Raw genomic sequence first — 14,204 nt, 5'->3', positions numbered from 1 at the left:
GTTTTGTTTACAGTTTACATCCAATGTCAAAAAAAGGTTGCCGTATCAGGTGGATGCCGGTACTTCTGTTGTAAAGATCGAATTCAGTATTTCAGAAATGAAAGCATGTCTTTATAAGGTTGTTGTGTATTCTCTTTGTTTTACATTTCTTGTACATTTCATTTATTTATTTATTTATTTATTTGTTTATTTATTTATTTGTCCTCCTCCAGAAATTCAACTGTAGCTTAGCTGGTTAAAATATTGTGGTCAGTGATGAGACACTAAATGTCTATACTGTATATGTTGCACTTTGTATTTAAGTATTAAATCACAATAAGAAAATAATGTCCAAAAGTGAGATTTGGTGTGGATATATCTTTAAATACATATTTATTCAGTAATATATGTATGGAAGTGACATAAAGCTTTTATTTTGTCGTAGTAAAAATAGAAAACTTTCTATAAGAAGTGATTATGCAGTGCAGAGTGCAGTTAAGAAGTAAATACACTAGGCTGCTTGGAGCATACAGTGTCTAAAAGGGGAAACACTGAAGTTTTTAACAGTAACAATAACAACAAGCTGTTACTTCCTATGCATAAAACCCTGCAACAGATCTATGGGCATAGGGAAGATGATGGTAGAGTTCTTCTCTGCTGCGATGGAGGTGAGGCTCTGCAGGTATCGCAGCTGGAGAGCAGAGGGTGACTCAGCAATTACCAGAGATGCTTCTTTCAGAGCCCTGGAGGCCTGCATCTCCCCCTCAGCAGCGATGAACTGAAACAGACAGAAAGTCATTATTTCTACAGTTCCTCTCAGCTTCCCTTCTTTTTGTGTATCAAGAGGAAATCAAATTGAATCTTCCATTGCCCTCTTCACCTTTGCTCTGGCCTCCCGACTGGCTTCTGCCTCTGCTGCCATGGCTCTCTGCAGCTGCTGAGGCAACTTCACATCCTTGATCTCCACGCGTTCCACCTTAATGCCCCACGGGTCAGTCGCGTCATCCAGGGATTCCTGCAGGGGAACAAGTGTTGAATAAGCAATCAGAAAAAGGACTAAAAAACATCTTAACTCTTCAGCTGGATGAGTCTTTTTTGGTTTTGTGGTACATTTGTTCTCTGGTTCAATGTCACCACTTCTATTATTTACATTTGAGCAGAGGCAGACGGCAGTTTTATGCAAACAAAAGCTCTGCTTAACCACAGTACCACACAGCAGACACACAAAATTAGTGACAGCTGGTTAAAAATGAATTAAGGAATTGAAGATCAAGATTTTTCTGTCAGTTGAAACCAAAATAGGAGAGTGAGTTTTGGACTCCAAATCAATTGGTTGGAAATATTTTACTGATGCTGCTCAAAAGGCAAATATTCAGTAACATATTTCTTCTCAAATCACTGTCAGGAAAATATGGAGGGTAATGAGTTTTTCCTTGTCACTGTCGCCAAGTGCTTGCTCATGGTTGGAAATTGTCGAGTCCCTGTAAACATACAAATTGTATTCCCCTTTCTGTAGCTATTGGAAAAAAAATGCACATTAACTTGAAGACTAAAATTAAAGTAGTTGGCCCTAAAAAAAATATGTGTTTTGATGGAATCTCCATGAATTCAATGAATTTTGATTATATGTTCAGCCTTTCCTTTAAAATCTTTTTATACTTCCTAAATGTTGCATTCCTCCCACACACTCCCTGATCTGAGTTTATCCTCACCTGCATACTGTGTGATATGCCCTCTCTGTCTGATAGAAGTTCTGACAGGTTCTTGGTCCCGAGCACATTCCTCAGGGTGGTTTGAGCCAGCAGCCGTGTGGATGAGTGTGCGTTTGACACATTGGCCACAGCTGAGATGGGGCAGTGTATGCGAAAGTACACGACACCATCCACAGACACTGTCACCGAGTCTTTGGTTAGGATCTGTAAGGTAAAAAGCTCCAATTATAATGCCGCCACTGAATACACCCTGGAACATGATAGAGCTGTGATGAAATTCACACTTTTAGAGAAGAAATAAATAAAATATACCTCTTGTGGAGGGATGTCAAAGGAGATAGTTCTCAGATCGACCTTCACAAAGGTATCAGTGCAGGGCAGAACAAAGAAAAGTCCTGGACGGAAGTAAAGTCAATTTTCAGATAGAAGTCCCATCCATTCCCACGAAGGATCAGAGTTGTATCATTTATTAAGATTGTAAATGAAGCCTCATTGGACCAAAATTTCTAAGCATTTTTCTCTACAGTGTATACTCATGTAACACATTAGATGACAAACCTGGCCCTTTAGGTTTCCTGTCTGTGATCCGGCCCAGTCTAAAGATAACAGCTCGCTCGTACTCCTTCACTATCTGGATGTGAGAAAAACAAATTAGCATCATCTTTTTTACATCTATTCACGTCAGTGAATTAAATGCAAATGCATCGCTATAACGGTTAGTTATATGGATCTACAATAGCAATGCTGACATATGCTGATATGGTTTATCTCAGACCACAGCCACATGTATAACATCTGCACATTTTATCCGTTCATTTGAGTGGCCGATTGCAAATGAGTTTAAAACATACATTGGCTTTAAACAGTTCAGATCACATTTCAGAGCTGTGAATACTGATATAAAAATACAGCCCCAGCAATACAAAGATCTGTTTTGACTTTCAGAAACAAATACTGATACTGATACAGTTGTGTACATCAGTAAAAATATACTCCACCTTGACACACATTAATATGGAAATAGGGAAGGTCGCTACTACAAAGAGGAGGGATATGAGGACCAACAGCCAACCACAGCATCCCAGTCTGCTTGAGTGTTTATCTGTAGACAGTGAGAAACATTTCACAGACTTGTACTCATGCACAGAGAGGCACAGTGCTTTGCATAATTTCCATTTCACCTTTCATTTGTTCACTCAGTTAAACAGTAATATGATTCAGTGGGAAATTCCACCTTTTAACCCAGGTGTCACAAAACAATTATTCATGCAACGAGATGTAGTGCATCCACACCTATCATTTGTCAATTATTAAATTAATCTCTTAGGGAGGTCACGTAACTTCAAATCCTCCTGAGTCACAGAGTGTTGAAGATACTGAACTAAACACTGTGATGGAGTTACCTCCTTCAGTTACAGAGGTCACGTTAGAGAAGAAAAAAAAATGTCAGGACTTATTTACATTATCTTTAATGTGTGGATTTCTATAAAATGTCAACAACAACAACAACAACAACAAAATAGTAAAGCTCTCTTCAAACACGACTGCTTTGTTCATCCATTTATGTTAACTTAAGTAATCTATCAAGTAAAACCTCCAAACATCGACTGGTTCCAGTTTCTAAAAAAAAAAAGGTTCTTCTGTTTTCTCAGTTTTATCACTGTAGATTAAATATTTGGGGGGTTTTAGTCTGTTTGACAGATAAAACAAGCTACAGCATTTAAAGGATGGTTACTTTGGGCCCTGCATACAACAGTCCAAATTTAAATTCAAGATATTCAATTTACAACTGAGGATCAGATTTGAGAAGTTGGAAGTCGTGAATGTATGACACTTTTTTGCCTGATTGACGGTGAACAAAAACAAACGAGCAAAAACTGAAACTCAGTGAAGTGGCTGATTAATTAAGTACTACTGTATATAGATGTTTTTTTTTAACTTAACCCTAATACTACTAATACTTAACACTTATATACAAAAATTGGTAAAAGTAAAAAGAAGCTTAATTCAGGGTCTGAATCATGTAAATGGATGGGGGGCTGTCGAGCTACGCTGTCAGCCCATCAGTGTAATGGATCATAAATAATGCTTTAGTTGTTATTCGAGGGCTCAGGGAGTTCTGGAAACTCATGTTGTTAAAAAAAAACCCAAACAGTTTTTGATTAACATGCTGAAGACAAACATTACACATCAAAAGTTTCTCATATTTATGTTGAATATAATATATTTGGTTTTGATGAATTTCTTCTTTAGACCCTTTTTTTTGCAATTGATATTATTATTATTTTTTATCATTCTTCCACTTCCCACCTGCTTACACTGTTGTTGTATTGCAAACTTTATAGTAACTGCGTAAAAATCTTAAGATATACAATAATAATTTACACTGTAATTAATTAGAGCAAACATACATATTTTCTGATTAACAGGGGCACATTAGAGTTCCCAGGTGCCTTAAAAACAAGCACACCCGGAGCCCTCAAACAATATATGAATATATAATTATATATTATTCCTGATATGTTATGTTACTGTGAATAATTTACTCATTCTGCGCCCCTGGTGAACAAGTTGAAGCAATAAACATCTAACGACAGTCAAAGTGAATCACATTGAGCCACAAAATGATTTTAAAAAGTATTTACCTTCAACATTTTCCACGGTGTTGATCTGAAGTTTACCTTGTGTCACCATCTCAGCCGTGCTGGATGCCGTTGAGATCATTAGTGAGTATGTTGTCAGGTATGATGCAGCGAGTGAAGCAGCGCTGCGCTTGTTTCTCTGTCTTCTCTCCCGTTGGGGTGTGGTCTGTTTTCATCCCTCATCACCTACTGCTTTTTGTGAGCTTGACTACCACACACACATAAACTCCCACTTGGATTCAAATTATGAGTGCCAACAGGTAACATGAACCATAGAGTCTAAGCAGCCTTTATTTGGCTCCATTATTGGAATGCTTGAAGTTCAACTCTTGTACTTTTCCATTATACTCTTATATCCACGTCCAGTAGTCTGACACCTGTTGAGTGCAGGTTATGAATAAACAATAGGTGGCATCCAAGTCTTGAAACATGAGAGATGGCACGTGCAAGAAGATGTGATCATGCTCATGCCTTGCCTCCCTTATCATAAAAATGTACCCATATTTAAATTGTGCAGGAATTTTTTAGGAGTGGGTGGAAATACACAAACAAAACATAATGAAGCATGGAGGATATAAAAACACGGAAATGGTGGCAAAAAAAATACACCTGTCAAATATCAGTTGTCAAATATAATAGTAGAGTTGTGTGGCTCAGAGCAGAAGCATAACCGCAGTATATAAAACATCCCTCTGCATGTAAAGCAGTACAGTACACAGTGTGACATGTAAGCTGCTTGTTAAACCATCATTTTTCACTAAGGTCCCTTTCATCAACTGTCACATGATACTTGGTCACATGACTGCCCGCTCACTTCAGTACACAATGAGTTCATGTGAATCCAGGTTCAGTTGTACACAACACTACATACACAACGGGCTCATGTTACCTATTTCATTAAAATTTATGACGAGCTTAAAGATCATTTTGCTTTTTTGTTTTTTTATTTGTGGAGTAAAAAAAAAAATGTTTTAAAAACTGAAAAAAATCTGTTTGGTCAGGGTTTTGTCTGCACCCTCGTGCTGGACTACTCATCATTCAAATTCGCTTCCTCCCAATTTTCTTATTTTAAACCACACCCTCCTTCAAGATGATTTTTTTCAAACTTCAAATCTTATATCATACATGAAACATTTTTTTGTGTGTGTTTGAATCACAACATGCATCAAAAAGTTTTCTTTTCTGCTGCAAGAGGACGGCAGTTTGTGTGGTTCCTGTGGTGAGGCAGGCAGAAAATGAAAAAAACAAAACAAAACAGAAAGAAATAATGTAGGCTTAAGGTTGCTATTGCAACAGATCAGTCAAAACAAAACTATTTGCGAGTTTTGTTTTTAATAATCTGATCTTTACGCTGACGTTTGCAGCTTTTGTCCAATGTTCAACCTTTTTCTTTTATGTTGGATTCAAAGTTTCTCTAACTCTAGCCTAAGGAAGATGATGAGCATTCAGTCTGGTTGACAAAATTGTTTTAAATGTCACTGTTGGCGGGGCTGAGCAGAAAGCAGAAAGCTGAACTGCTTAAACTGCCTGGAGGGTATGATTTGACTGGAAAAACTCGTCACGTCAGTGCTCACTAAAAAACGTCTGGTGAGGCGCAGTGCAGGTATTATCGATCATGCTGAAACATATTCACAGGTCTTACACTAAGACTTATGGATTTTATGATTGAAACATTGTTTTTAATTCATGTGGTCAGCATAGCACAAAATACAAGTTCATTTCATTCACAAGATATTCAAATACAAAAGAGTGTTTTAACAGAATACTGGCATCAAGTGTAGAGATCCTCCTCACGAGGAACCGACTGTGTCCATCATAAACTTTCGACTGAACTCATAAGCCAGGAAGAGAGCTCCGTTGGCAGGGAAGGTGCGTATCATGGTCGGAGTCAGGCCAGAGTACAGAGCAGCAAAGCCTGTGAGAGAAGAGAGAGTCAAACAGTTACAGTGCACACACGTCATTCCCCACAGATGAGTCAGGCCTCCAGCTTAAACCGTCCTGTTAGTCACAAGATGCAGCCGCACTCTTTAAAGTCAGACCAGCAGTGGTGCAATCAAGTGTCTAAAAACTTCAGCTCCCAGATTTTAGATTCAGATTTTATGTCAATAAGTGTGGTACTTAAAATAACATTGTGTAACTTTTCTACAATAAAATAACACATTTAAAATCATTTAGATGACACACTGAGGTGTATTTAGGGAAATGATGTCTCTGTCAGCCCCACTCTGCCTCCCATACGCCTCTTCTTGCATTACATAACTTCGTGGTCACTTATTTCAGTAAAACTGGAAATTATTTTGAGAAACTGTTGAGGTTGCTGTTCCCTCAACTACACTTCTGTGAACTGTACCAATTTCTCCCCACTGAAATTCTGGTGTTTGAATATAGCATTTACATTACAGGCATTTATAGAGTCAATCTTTGGCTTTTTCAAAATCATAAAAACATATTTTAATTCATCAGTTAATGCATGTCTAAAGAAATTCTACAAGTATTGCACTCTGAAGTTATTCTGTACGTCTCTCCACCGTGCCAACAGATGGCGCAGATGGTGTAGCATGTGGCCATGACTCAATACATTAAGCCTGCAGACATGATCTAGGCAGAGATGCAAGATGTACAGTTTTATTAAACAAATATGCAAAACAGGTCAGACTGTAGTTTTTCACACCCTACAGTTTCTGCACTTTACAGAGAACGGCTGAATAAAACATCTTTTAGAGGCTGCTCTGATCTGAAAAATGAATGAATGGATCTAAAAAACAGATTTTTAAAAATTGTATTCATTTCTTACTCTTAAATTGACATTTCAGCTCCTTTCAGTGGTTACATGTGAACTAAATATTCAACTACTTTCAGCACCTAGAACTGAGAGTTAATGTATTTTTAGTGATTACACTTGTAGTGAAATTCTCTCAGCACTTGAACTTGAAATGATACTTCAACTTTCCCGAGCGCTTTCACTTAAATCACCACTTCATCGTCATTCAGTGCTTCAGTTTACTGGACCTTCATTGTAACTTCTTCTTTCACTTCAAGTATTTCAAATGCTGATTGTTTGCTGCTTCAGGGAATTGAGAGGTGAATCATTATGACTAGTTTGAATAGTTTCGTCTCATTCTCAACATTGAACATTAGCACCAGAAAAACAAATACAGCTTGTGTAAATCATCTATCCAGATCATCCGGACAGATTAATGCAGAGGAAGGCAAATATTACACATCAGACATGGTGGAAGAATACCTCGATGTCTCAGAAAGAGTGTATTTAACAGTGTTTTTCTTCTAACTCCTACTATGACGAGAAATACGTCTCTGCAGAGGTTTCAGAGATTTCTGGATGTCTAAACTTGTTATGGAGTGAGTGGTGGAGAAGTGCTGACAGCACCGTTCTTTACCAAACCAATGTTATTCTCAAGAAGTCTAATTATACAGTTGCTGTTCTTCAAATTATGCTTATACGATGATTATCGTGTGATTTAAACCACCCAGCTGTGCTTCCCTGCTTTTATTTATCTAGCAAAATGTGAGAACCGCGTTGTTGAGAACCCTTCTGGTTGAATTACTTACCCTCAGTGCGTATAACACCCAAGAAGGACTTCATGAAGCCTGCTTGCTTCCCAGTTAAAGAGTGCACCTGGATCCTGGACTTCACACAGTCTATGGGATAGACCACCAGCCAAAGACAAGCTCCACCAAAACCACCGCTGAACATGAGTGGAAGCATACCTGCAAAGACCGAACTTACTTTATGGTAGCAGATCACAGAAACAAGTGCACAGCAGAAAGTGGAAAATGATGGAACCGTACCAATATTGTCCTTGTCCGTGCCCATGTACTGAGCAAATTTGGTCCGACACAGTTCATAGGCCCCAAAAAAGCAGAAGTAACCCGGTATCTCCCTCACAATGGTGGATGTCAGTCCTTGGTAGAAACCCAGGGGGCCATTTGTCTTCAACACTGTCTTCACTACTGTCCACACAGTGCTGAAGTCACACCACAAAAACACGGTCAAACATGCATCAACTGAAATGAATGTTCATTATCTTACAATTGATTTAATGTGAACATGTACTGCTTGTTTCATCGTCCCGTTTTGGTCACACCAACCTTCTCTGTCCACCTGCGACCTTGCCAGATTTTTCCATTTCGTGCATGGCTTGCAGCCGACATTTCACCAGCTCGGTGGGACATATTGCCATGGCGGAGAAGATGGAGGCTAAAGACCCTGCAGATGCCTTCTGAATATCACTGGGGAGCAAAGAAAAGAAGTACAATAGAGGAAAGAAACAATAAAGGGTTTTAGCATGAATCCACAAAGACCACTTAAGTCTTACTCAGGAAATTTAAATGTTTAGACAAAAACATCATTTCTTTTCTGTTTTAATGACAATTGAGTTTACTCTTGCATTTGCTCTGTTGTAGTCTGCTGACACACAAATGACCTGCATGTCTCTGAATTTCAAGTGCACTAAATGGAAAAAGCATCCACTGAATGTACCCAAGATGATTTTCTGGGAGTATGGTTACATTTCCTGGTCCAGATCTGATAGAATTGTTTCTATCTCAAAGAGCTCGAACAAAAAGCCTTCAGTACACAAAGTCACCGTCTCATTAAATGTCATGGGATTGGCTCCTGGCTATAAACCTGAAATTTATCTGAATACAGCTTTTCTAAGATTAAAGGTATTTTGGTAGTATATTTGTGTCACTCAAAGTGGTACTATGTTCTCAAAGGAAGGTTGTTGTTTACAGATAACTGGACACACCACACCAGTCCAAGATAATGCAGCGAGGAACATTGCTCTTTGTCGTAAATTATAATATGTATTGAGTTTAAAGGTTAATTGCTGACATTGGAAATAGTAGTTTGAATTTATTGTCTTATGTCTTATACAGTCCAAGTACTAAGTTCAGCAGTACAAGTGTCAAGTTGGTTGAAGTTTTACTCTAATACTTCACTTCTTCACATTCATTTATGTGAAAAAATGAATCATTTAAACATTCTCAAACAATAAGGACTCGGTAACCAGAACCTCTCTCCAAACAGCATTGTCCTGCATTAGAAAAGTCTAGTTAAAACAACAAGAGCTATAAAATCAGGGAGAAGAAAACAATTAATTTGTCAGAAAAGATGTCAAAGTGTGTATGATTGTTTAAAAAAAAGCACAATACAGACAGAGAATTGTGCAAAAAGTTCCTAGAAATCTCAGGAAAAGTCATTTCTGATGCAATGTTTACATGGAATAATCTGCTTGACACATACTTCCTGCAGTTATTTCATTTCTCTTCAGGTTAATTGGACGGTGGTTCTGTGCTGTTACTGTTATGTGTTCAACATAATATGAAATATTCATTAAATATGTCACAAAGTCACCTGCAACATCTCCACAGAGCTGTCTCATGACGATTACTGTAAACATCCACAATAACTTCTCATTTCTGGCATTTATGACAGGTGTGTGAATTGGATATAACCCTAATTTGATTGTGTGACAACAAATAGCTCAAAGTGTATGGATTTCTCCTGCTTTACATAAGCTGTAATAAATACATTTGCCATTAAGTGGCAAACTTTAACAGTGTTTTAAAGTACCATCACTTCATTGCTTAATTTTTTGCTGATTGGTTAGCCAACTAGTTCACCAGAGGTGAATGGTGACATCATTTCTTGCACAAGGTATGACGAGAGGAAGCAGCAACTAATACTTCTGAAAATGTTGACGTTGACGCAGCAAAACTTGAAATAAAAAGAAAATGAATAAGACAATTCTAAGAAGCCGCACAGATGGTCAGGAAACAGTTTGTCTAGATTTATATTACGACATACATGTCAAAATGTTGCTCATCACCACAATTTTGGAGAATATTGTGAAATAAACACAGAGAAATGTCAGTATCAAACCTGAGATTGGCCCCTTTGTCCACCTTGCACAAAGAGCGGACCACATCCTGGCAGACTCCATAACTCAAGAACAGCACAGCGTTCTCACTGATGTTGGCTATAAGGGCTGGAGTGGTGCCTTTGTAGAAACCACGTAGTCCCTCCTGCTTGAAGGTGGATACGAAGCAGTGGATGAAGCCACGATAAGCTGTGGGGAACGTCTGCATCTTCACCTTTGTGGTGTCGAAGGGCTGACCGCTCATCACACATGCTGTACCGCCTGAGGAAGGATTTAAACAGATAAAACAAAACAAATAAACCTGATGTTGTGAGAGTCTAGGGAACAGTTTGACCTCTCTATTGTCATTCTTCTCCAGATATTATGAGATGTCAGATGTTACTTTGGAACACAACACCCATAGTGGGTGAGATTCGGCCTTCAGAAATCAGCAGTCAGACCGCATAAGCATTATAATAATAAACTTAATAATAAAATATTTATGAAATAGCACATTTCAAAACACAGTGATTGACAGTAAGGCAGAGCACAATGACAATGAGCTAAACACTATAAATCTACAATAAAACATATCATAAAACATAAATAGATCAACTGAAGGCTCTTCTTTTTTAAAAAGTGTGTTTTTAAAAGTGATTTCGAAGACTAGACAGAGTTTGGCATCATACTCACTCACCATAGTGTTGGAGCCTTGACTACAAAGGCTCGGTCACGATTATGTATACATCTATATACATATAGTATATGTGTATATATATATATATATATATATGTTTATTATTATGTTTTGTATGTACATGCAGATCTACAGTACACAGACCACTATGGCTCTCCCCAATCAAAGCACAAACACTTCCTCTTAACCCTGAATGGATGGGAAAGGGTGTTGTGAGACATCCTTCTCAGACACTACTGAAAGTATATAATGTAAAAAGAAAGAATCTCACTGGTGTAGTGTGTTTCAGTGGTTATCTTTAATATACCAATAACAGTATTGGTATTTATTCATACTCACATGCTTTTTCCAACAGTTGAAGTGTCATAGTGGAAAGTCCCAAGAACAGAAAACGTTATTTTGCACACTCACTGTGATAACTAATGACTAATTTGACTTTTTTTTTAATAGCCTATATTTTACCTTTTTATGAAGTCCCGTGGTATTTATAAATAATAATAATAATATTAATAATAATAATATAATAATAATAATATAATTTTTATATATATTATATATATATATATATAAATATTATTATATATATATATATATATTATGCTGTGTTACATGTGATCTCTCTCTCTCTCTCTCTCTCTCTCTCTCTCTCTCTCTATAATATATATTATATATATATATATATATATATATATATATATATATAGATAGATAGATAGTTAAGATAGATGATAATAGTAGATAGATAGATTAGGAATAACGTACCTATTGCTCCAGCTGAGAAGTCGATGATTGCCTGGACTATGGGATGTGTGCCATGTTGATCCAAAATATGCTGTTATGCTGTTTTTATCTTAATTCTTGTTTGTTTCTCTCACAAACATTTACTGCACTGCAAGCTGTCGGCACGTTGCTCCATGTGAGTACGAGTTGGCTGCGCCTCCCTCATATCAGTCCACAGACTCGCCTCTTCCACAAAATAAGTTTCAGTATGAGCATCAATTCGCCTAATGAAATAGATCCTTTTTTTTGGAAAGGATGGTTTCCGAAAAAAGAAAAAAAGAAAAAAGCAATTGAGAAAGGAATTCAATGTGCCTGTAATGTTACTGTACTTCCGTTTTCTCGGCAGCGTCTTATGAAATACATCGATAAGTTGCCACAGGTCGTTCCTGCCATGCGCTTTACGCACGCAACTGAGTTGTAAGAGTCCAAAGAAGATACAACGACACAGGAAACAGCTTTTTTAAAACACAAAGTTAAAGCATGTCACTCAGGGTATTAATTAGACTTCTTGGCACTCTGTGGACTTCCTGCCTTTCACATTTAAAATAATGACTGTTGACACTGCTGAGAAGATTACATTTAAAAAATAAAAAATCTCGTGTGTATCTTGATTTCTCTGTATGATTATTAAAACGCAATTAACTATTTGTTTTATTTGAAAACAACAGATTCCACACAGGTTCTAATTATAATCACACTGGCTTGACACTGTTATCTGGTTGCAACAAAAGTAAAATAATGCATGTCTGGTATCATTTTTTGATATGGCCTGGATCCAAACGCACTCTGGTAATGAAATAAGCATCTCGACCATTGGTGTTAATGTTGTCACGCTGACTAGGAGCAAAATGCGGAAACTGTGAGCTCCTGTATCTGTTTGTAATACCCAACAATGGCCACGAGATGGAAATAAAGTCCATAGTTGACCGAAACAAGTTGCAACTGCAGCTGAGGACACAAACTGTTGCTGTTGAGCTGCGTTCATGTTACACGGAGGGAGGGAGCTCTCTTTCCTCGTGTCTTTCAATCTTTTTCTAAAGTTGTCTCTGTGTTTTTCACTTTCATCATTATTACACAGGATAAAATTCAGATTTTTTTTATAGTAATGCTATTTTCTGAGAAGTTATATGCAGGTTTGGGTTTGTTTTTAACACTTTGTAAACTCTGCTTTAAATTATTATTTGCGCAGCAAGCAGCAGCGCAGGAGTAGTAGTAGCCTCGGTTGGATAATTAATTTAGTTGGATAATTAAGCTCCTAAAAGCTCATCATGAGGAGTAGCTGTGTTACACGTGATAAAATATTTTTTATCACATCTTCTATAAATACCAGATGACTTATAGACTAAAACAGCCCAAAACATCAATTAGCAGGCTTAATGTGGAACCCTCATTTAATTTGATTCAATTAATTAACTATAAAGCATCACGCTGACAAAATTACCGTGGCGCGTGTAAAATAATTGGCTGCATTTATTTGAAATCAATTAGTGGTTTGCTGATATCTTTATTATTTTCAGCAGAAACACAAACGCAGTTGTGAGTTAAAAGGTTTTCTCTCTCCTCTCTCTCTCTCTCTCTCTGATGTTTACTAGACGAGAAAAGAATGAAAACAAGGACTATTTTTTCACCCAACTCTTTTCAGGTGACGTTCATTGGCGCTCTCCTGCCGTCAATCCATGTAGGCGGTGTCAGCTGACAAATGATACTTCCAGTAAGTCCTCACATGCTGTACGCACACAGAGTCAACAGGCTGTTCGGGGCGCAGACGGAACATCACTACGACTGGATAACAACAAACAAAGCAAAGCGGGTCAACACACTGTGGACACTCACACAACTTTTGTTTCTCATGATCGACTTTTTTAGAAACTCTTTTTACTGTTGTTAACCCTGATTTATTCTTTTTCTTTTACCGGCTTGGGATGTGACTTCTTCCAGTGCAGACTTTGCGCCCAGGCGGTGGAGCACTGTTTTCCCCCGGACAGATTTATCCCGTGTTCGCTCACATTTCCAAGGCGAAGTTGCTACTTTTTGAGGACGACGGTTCGTCACATTTACGTGACATTGTAACACATCTCCGTCACCCCCCTCCATCTCGACCATGGCGGAAGCGGCCCAGCAGCCACACCTGGTGGAAATCGACCCGGATTTTGAGCCCCTGTCGCGGCCCCGGTCGTGCACTTGGCCCCTGCCCCGGCCGGAGTTCATCAACCCGGGCGACTCCAACACGTCCTCGCCTGTGCCGTCTGTGAAGCAGGAGCCCACCGGCAACGCCGACTTCATCAACAACCTTAGTCTGCTGGAGGAGACCGAAGACTTCCCAGAGCAGAAGCCTGTCATCCTGTGCACTGATTTCCAGTGTCAGGAGAACTGCATCCACCAGCAACCTCCACAGCAGCAGCAGCAGCAGCAACATCAGCAGCAACATCAGCATCACCCGAACCCGCAACTCCCGCATCATCACCATCAGCAGCAGCAGCAGCAGCAGCAGCAGCAGCAGCAGCAGCAGCAG

At 38.4% G+C, this 14,204-nt stretch overlaps 3 protein-coding genes across 4 annotated transcripts in view; 1 reads left to right on the top strand and 2 right to left on the bottom strand.

Moving 5' to 3' along the window:
• Nucleotides 1-334: 334 nt before the first annotated feature.
• On the bottom strand, nucleotides 335-4,415 carry stoml3a (stomatin (EPB72)-like 3a). The gene is made up of 7 exons (XM_010738802.3): nucleotides 4,337-4,415; nucleotides 2,690-2,793; nucleotides 2,250-2,322; nucleotides 2,004-2,086; nucleotides 1,692-1,895; nucleotides 860-994; nucleotides 335-757 (listed from the first exon to the last, which is right to left on the bottom strand). The coding sequence occupies exons 1-7, from the start codon at nucleotides 4,413-4,415 to the stop codon at nucleotides 566-568; spliced, it is 870 nt and encodes a 289-aa protein (XP_010737104.1). The 3' UTR covers nucleotides 335-565.
• Nucleotides 4,416-5,990: 1,575 nt separating this feature from the next.
• The window catches only part of slc25a15a (solute carrier family 25 member 15a), an 8,844-nt gene continuing 630 nt past the window's right edge, over nucleotides 5,991-14,204 (bottom strand). The window contains exons 1-6 of one of the 2 annotated variants that reach the window (XM_027280147.1): nucleotides 11,675-11,892; nucleotides 10,239-10,497; nucleotides 8,444-8,584; nucleotides 8,144-8,319; nucleotides 7,904-8,062; nucleotides 5,991-6,248 (exon numbers count right to left, since the gene is read on the bottom strand). In XM_027280147.1, the coding sequence (XP_027135948.1) occupies nucleotides 6,124-6,248; nucleotides 7,904-8,062; nucleotides 8,144-8,319; nucleotides 8,444-8,584; nucleotides 10,239-10,480 (843 nt within the window). In that variant the 5' untranslated portion in view covers nucleotides 10,481-10,497; nucleotides 11,675-11,892 and the 3' untranslated portion in view covers nucleotides 5,991-6,123. Of the gene's footprint in view, nucleotides 6,249-7,903; nucleotides 8,063-8,143; nucleotides 8,320-8,443; nucleotides 8,585-10,238; nucleotides 10,498-11,674; nucleotides 11,893-14,204 lie in introns of those variants that run through there. The other variant, XM_010738797.3, reaches the window with a different exon arrangement.
• foxo1a (forkhead box O1 a) overlaps nucleotides 13,741-14,204 on the top strand; it is a 26,759-nt gene continuing 26,295 nt past the window's right edge. Inside the window, exon 1 of the mRNA XM_027280146.1 lies at nucleotides 13,741-14,184. Within this exon, the coding sequence (XP_027135947.1) occupies nucleotides 13,794-14,184 (391 nt within the window). The 5' untranslated portion in view covers nucleotides 13,741-13,793. The remainder of the gene's footprint in view (nucleotides 14,185-14,204) is intronic.

The sequence above is a fragment of the Larimichthys crocea genome, chromosome VII (genome assembly GCF_000972845.2).
Source record: "Larimichthys crocea isolate SSNF chromosome VII, L_crocea_2.0, whole genome shotgun sequence".
NCBI classification, from domain to species: domain Eukaryota; kingdom Metazoa; phylum Chordata; class Actinopteri; family Sciaenidae; genus Larimichthys; species Larimichthys crocea.
Note: the sequence above shows the minus strand (reverse complement) of the source record. Positions and strands in the feature narration are given on the sequence as shown.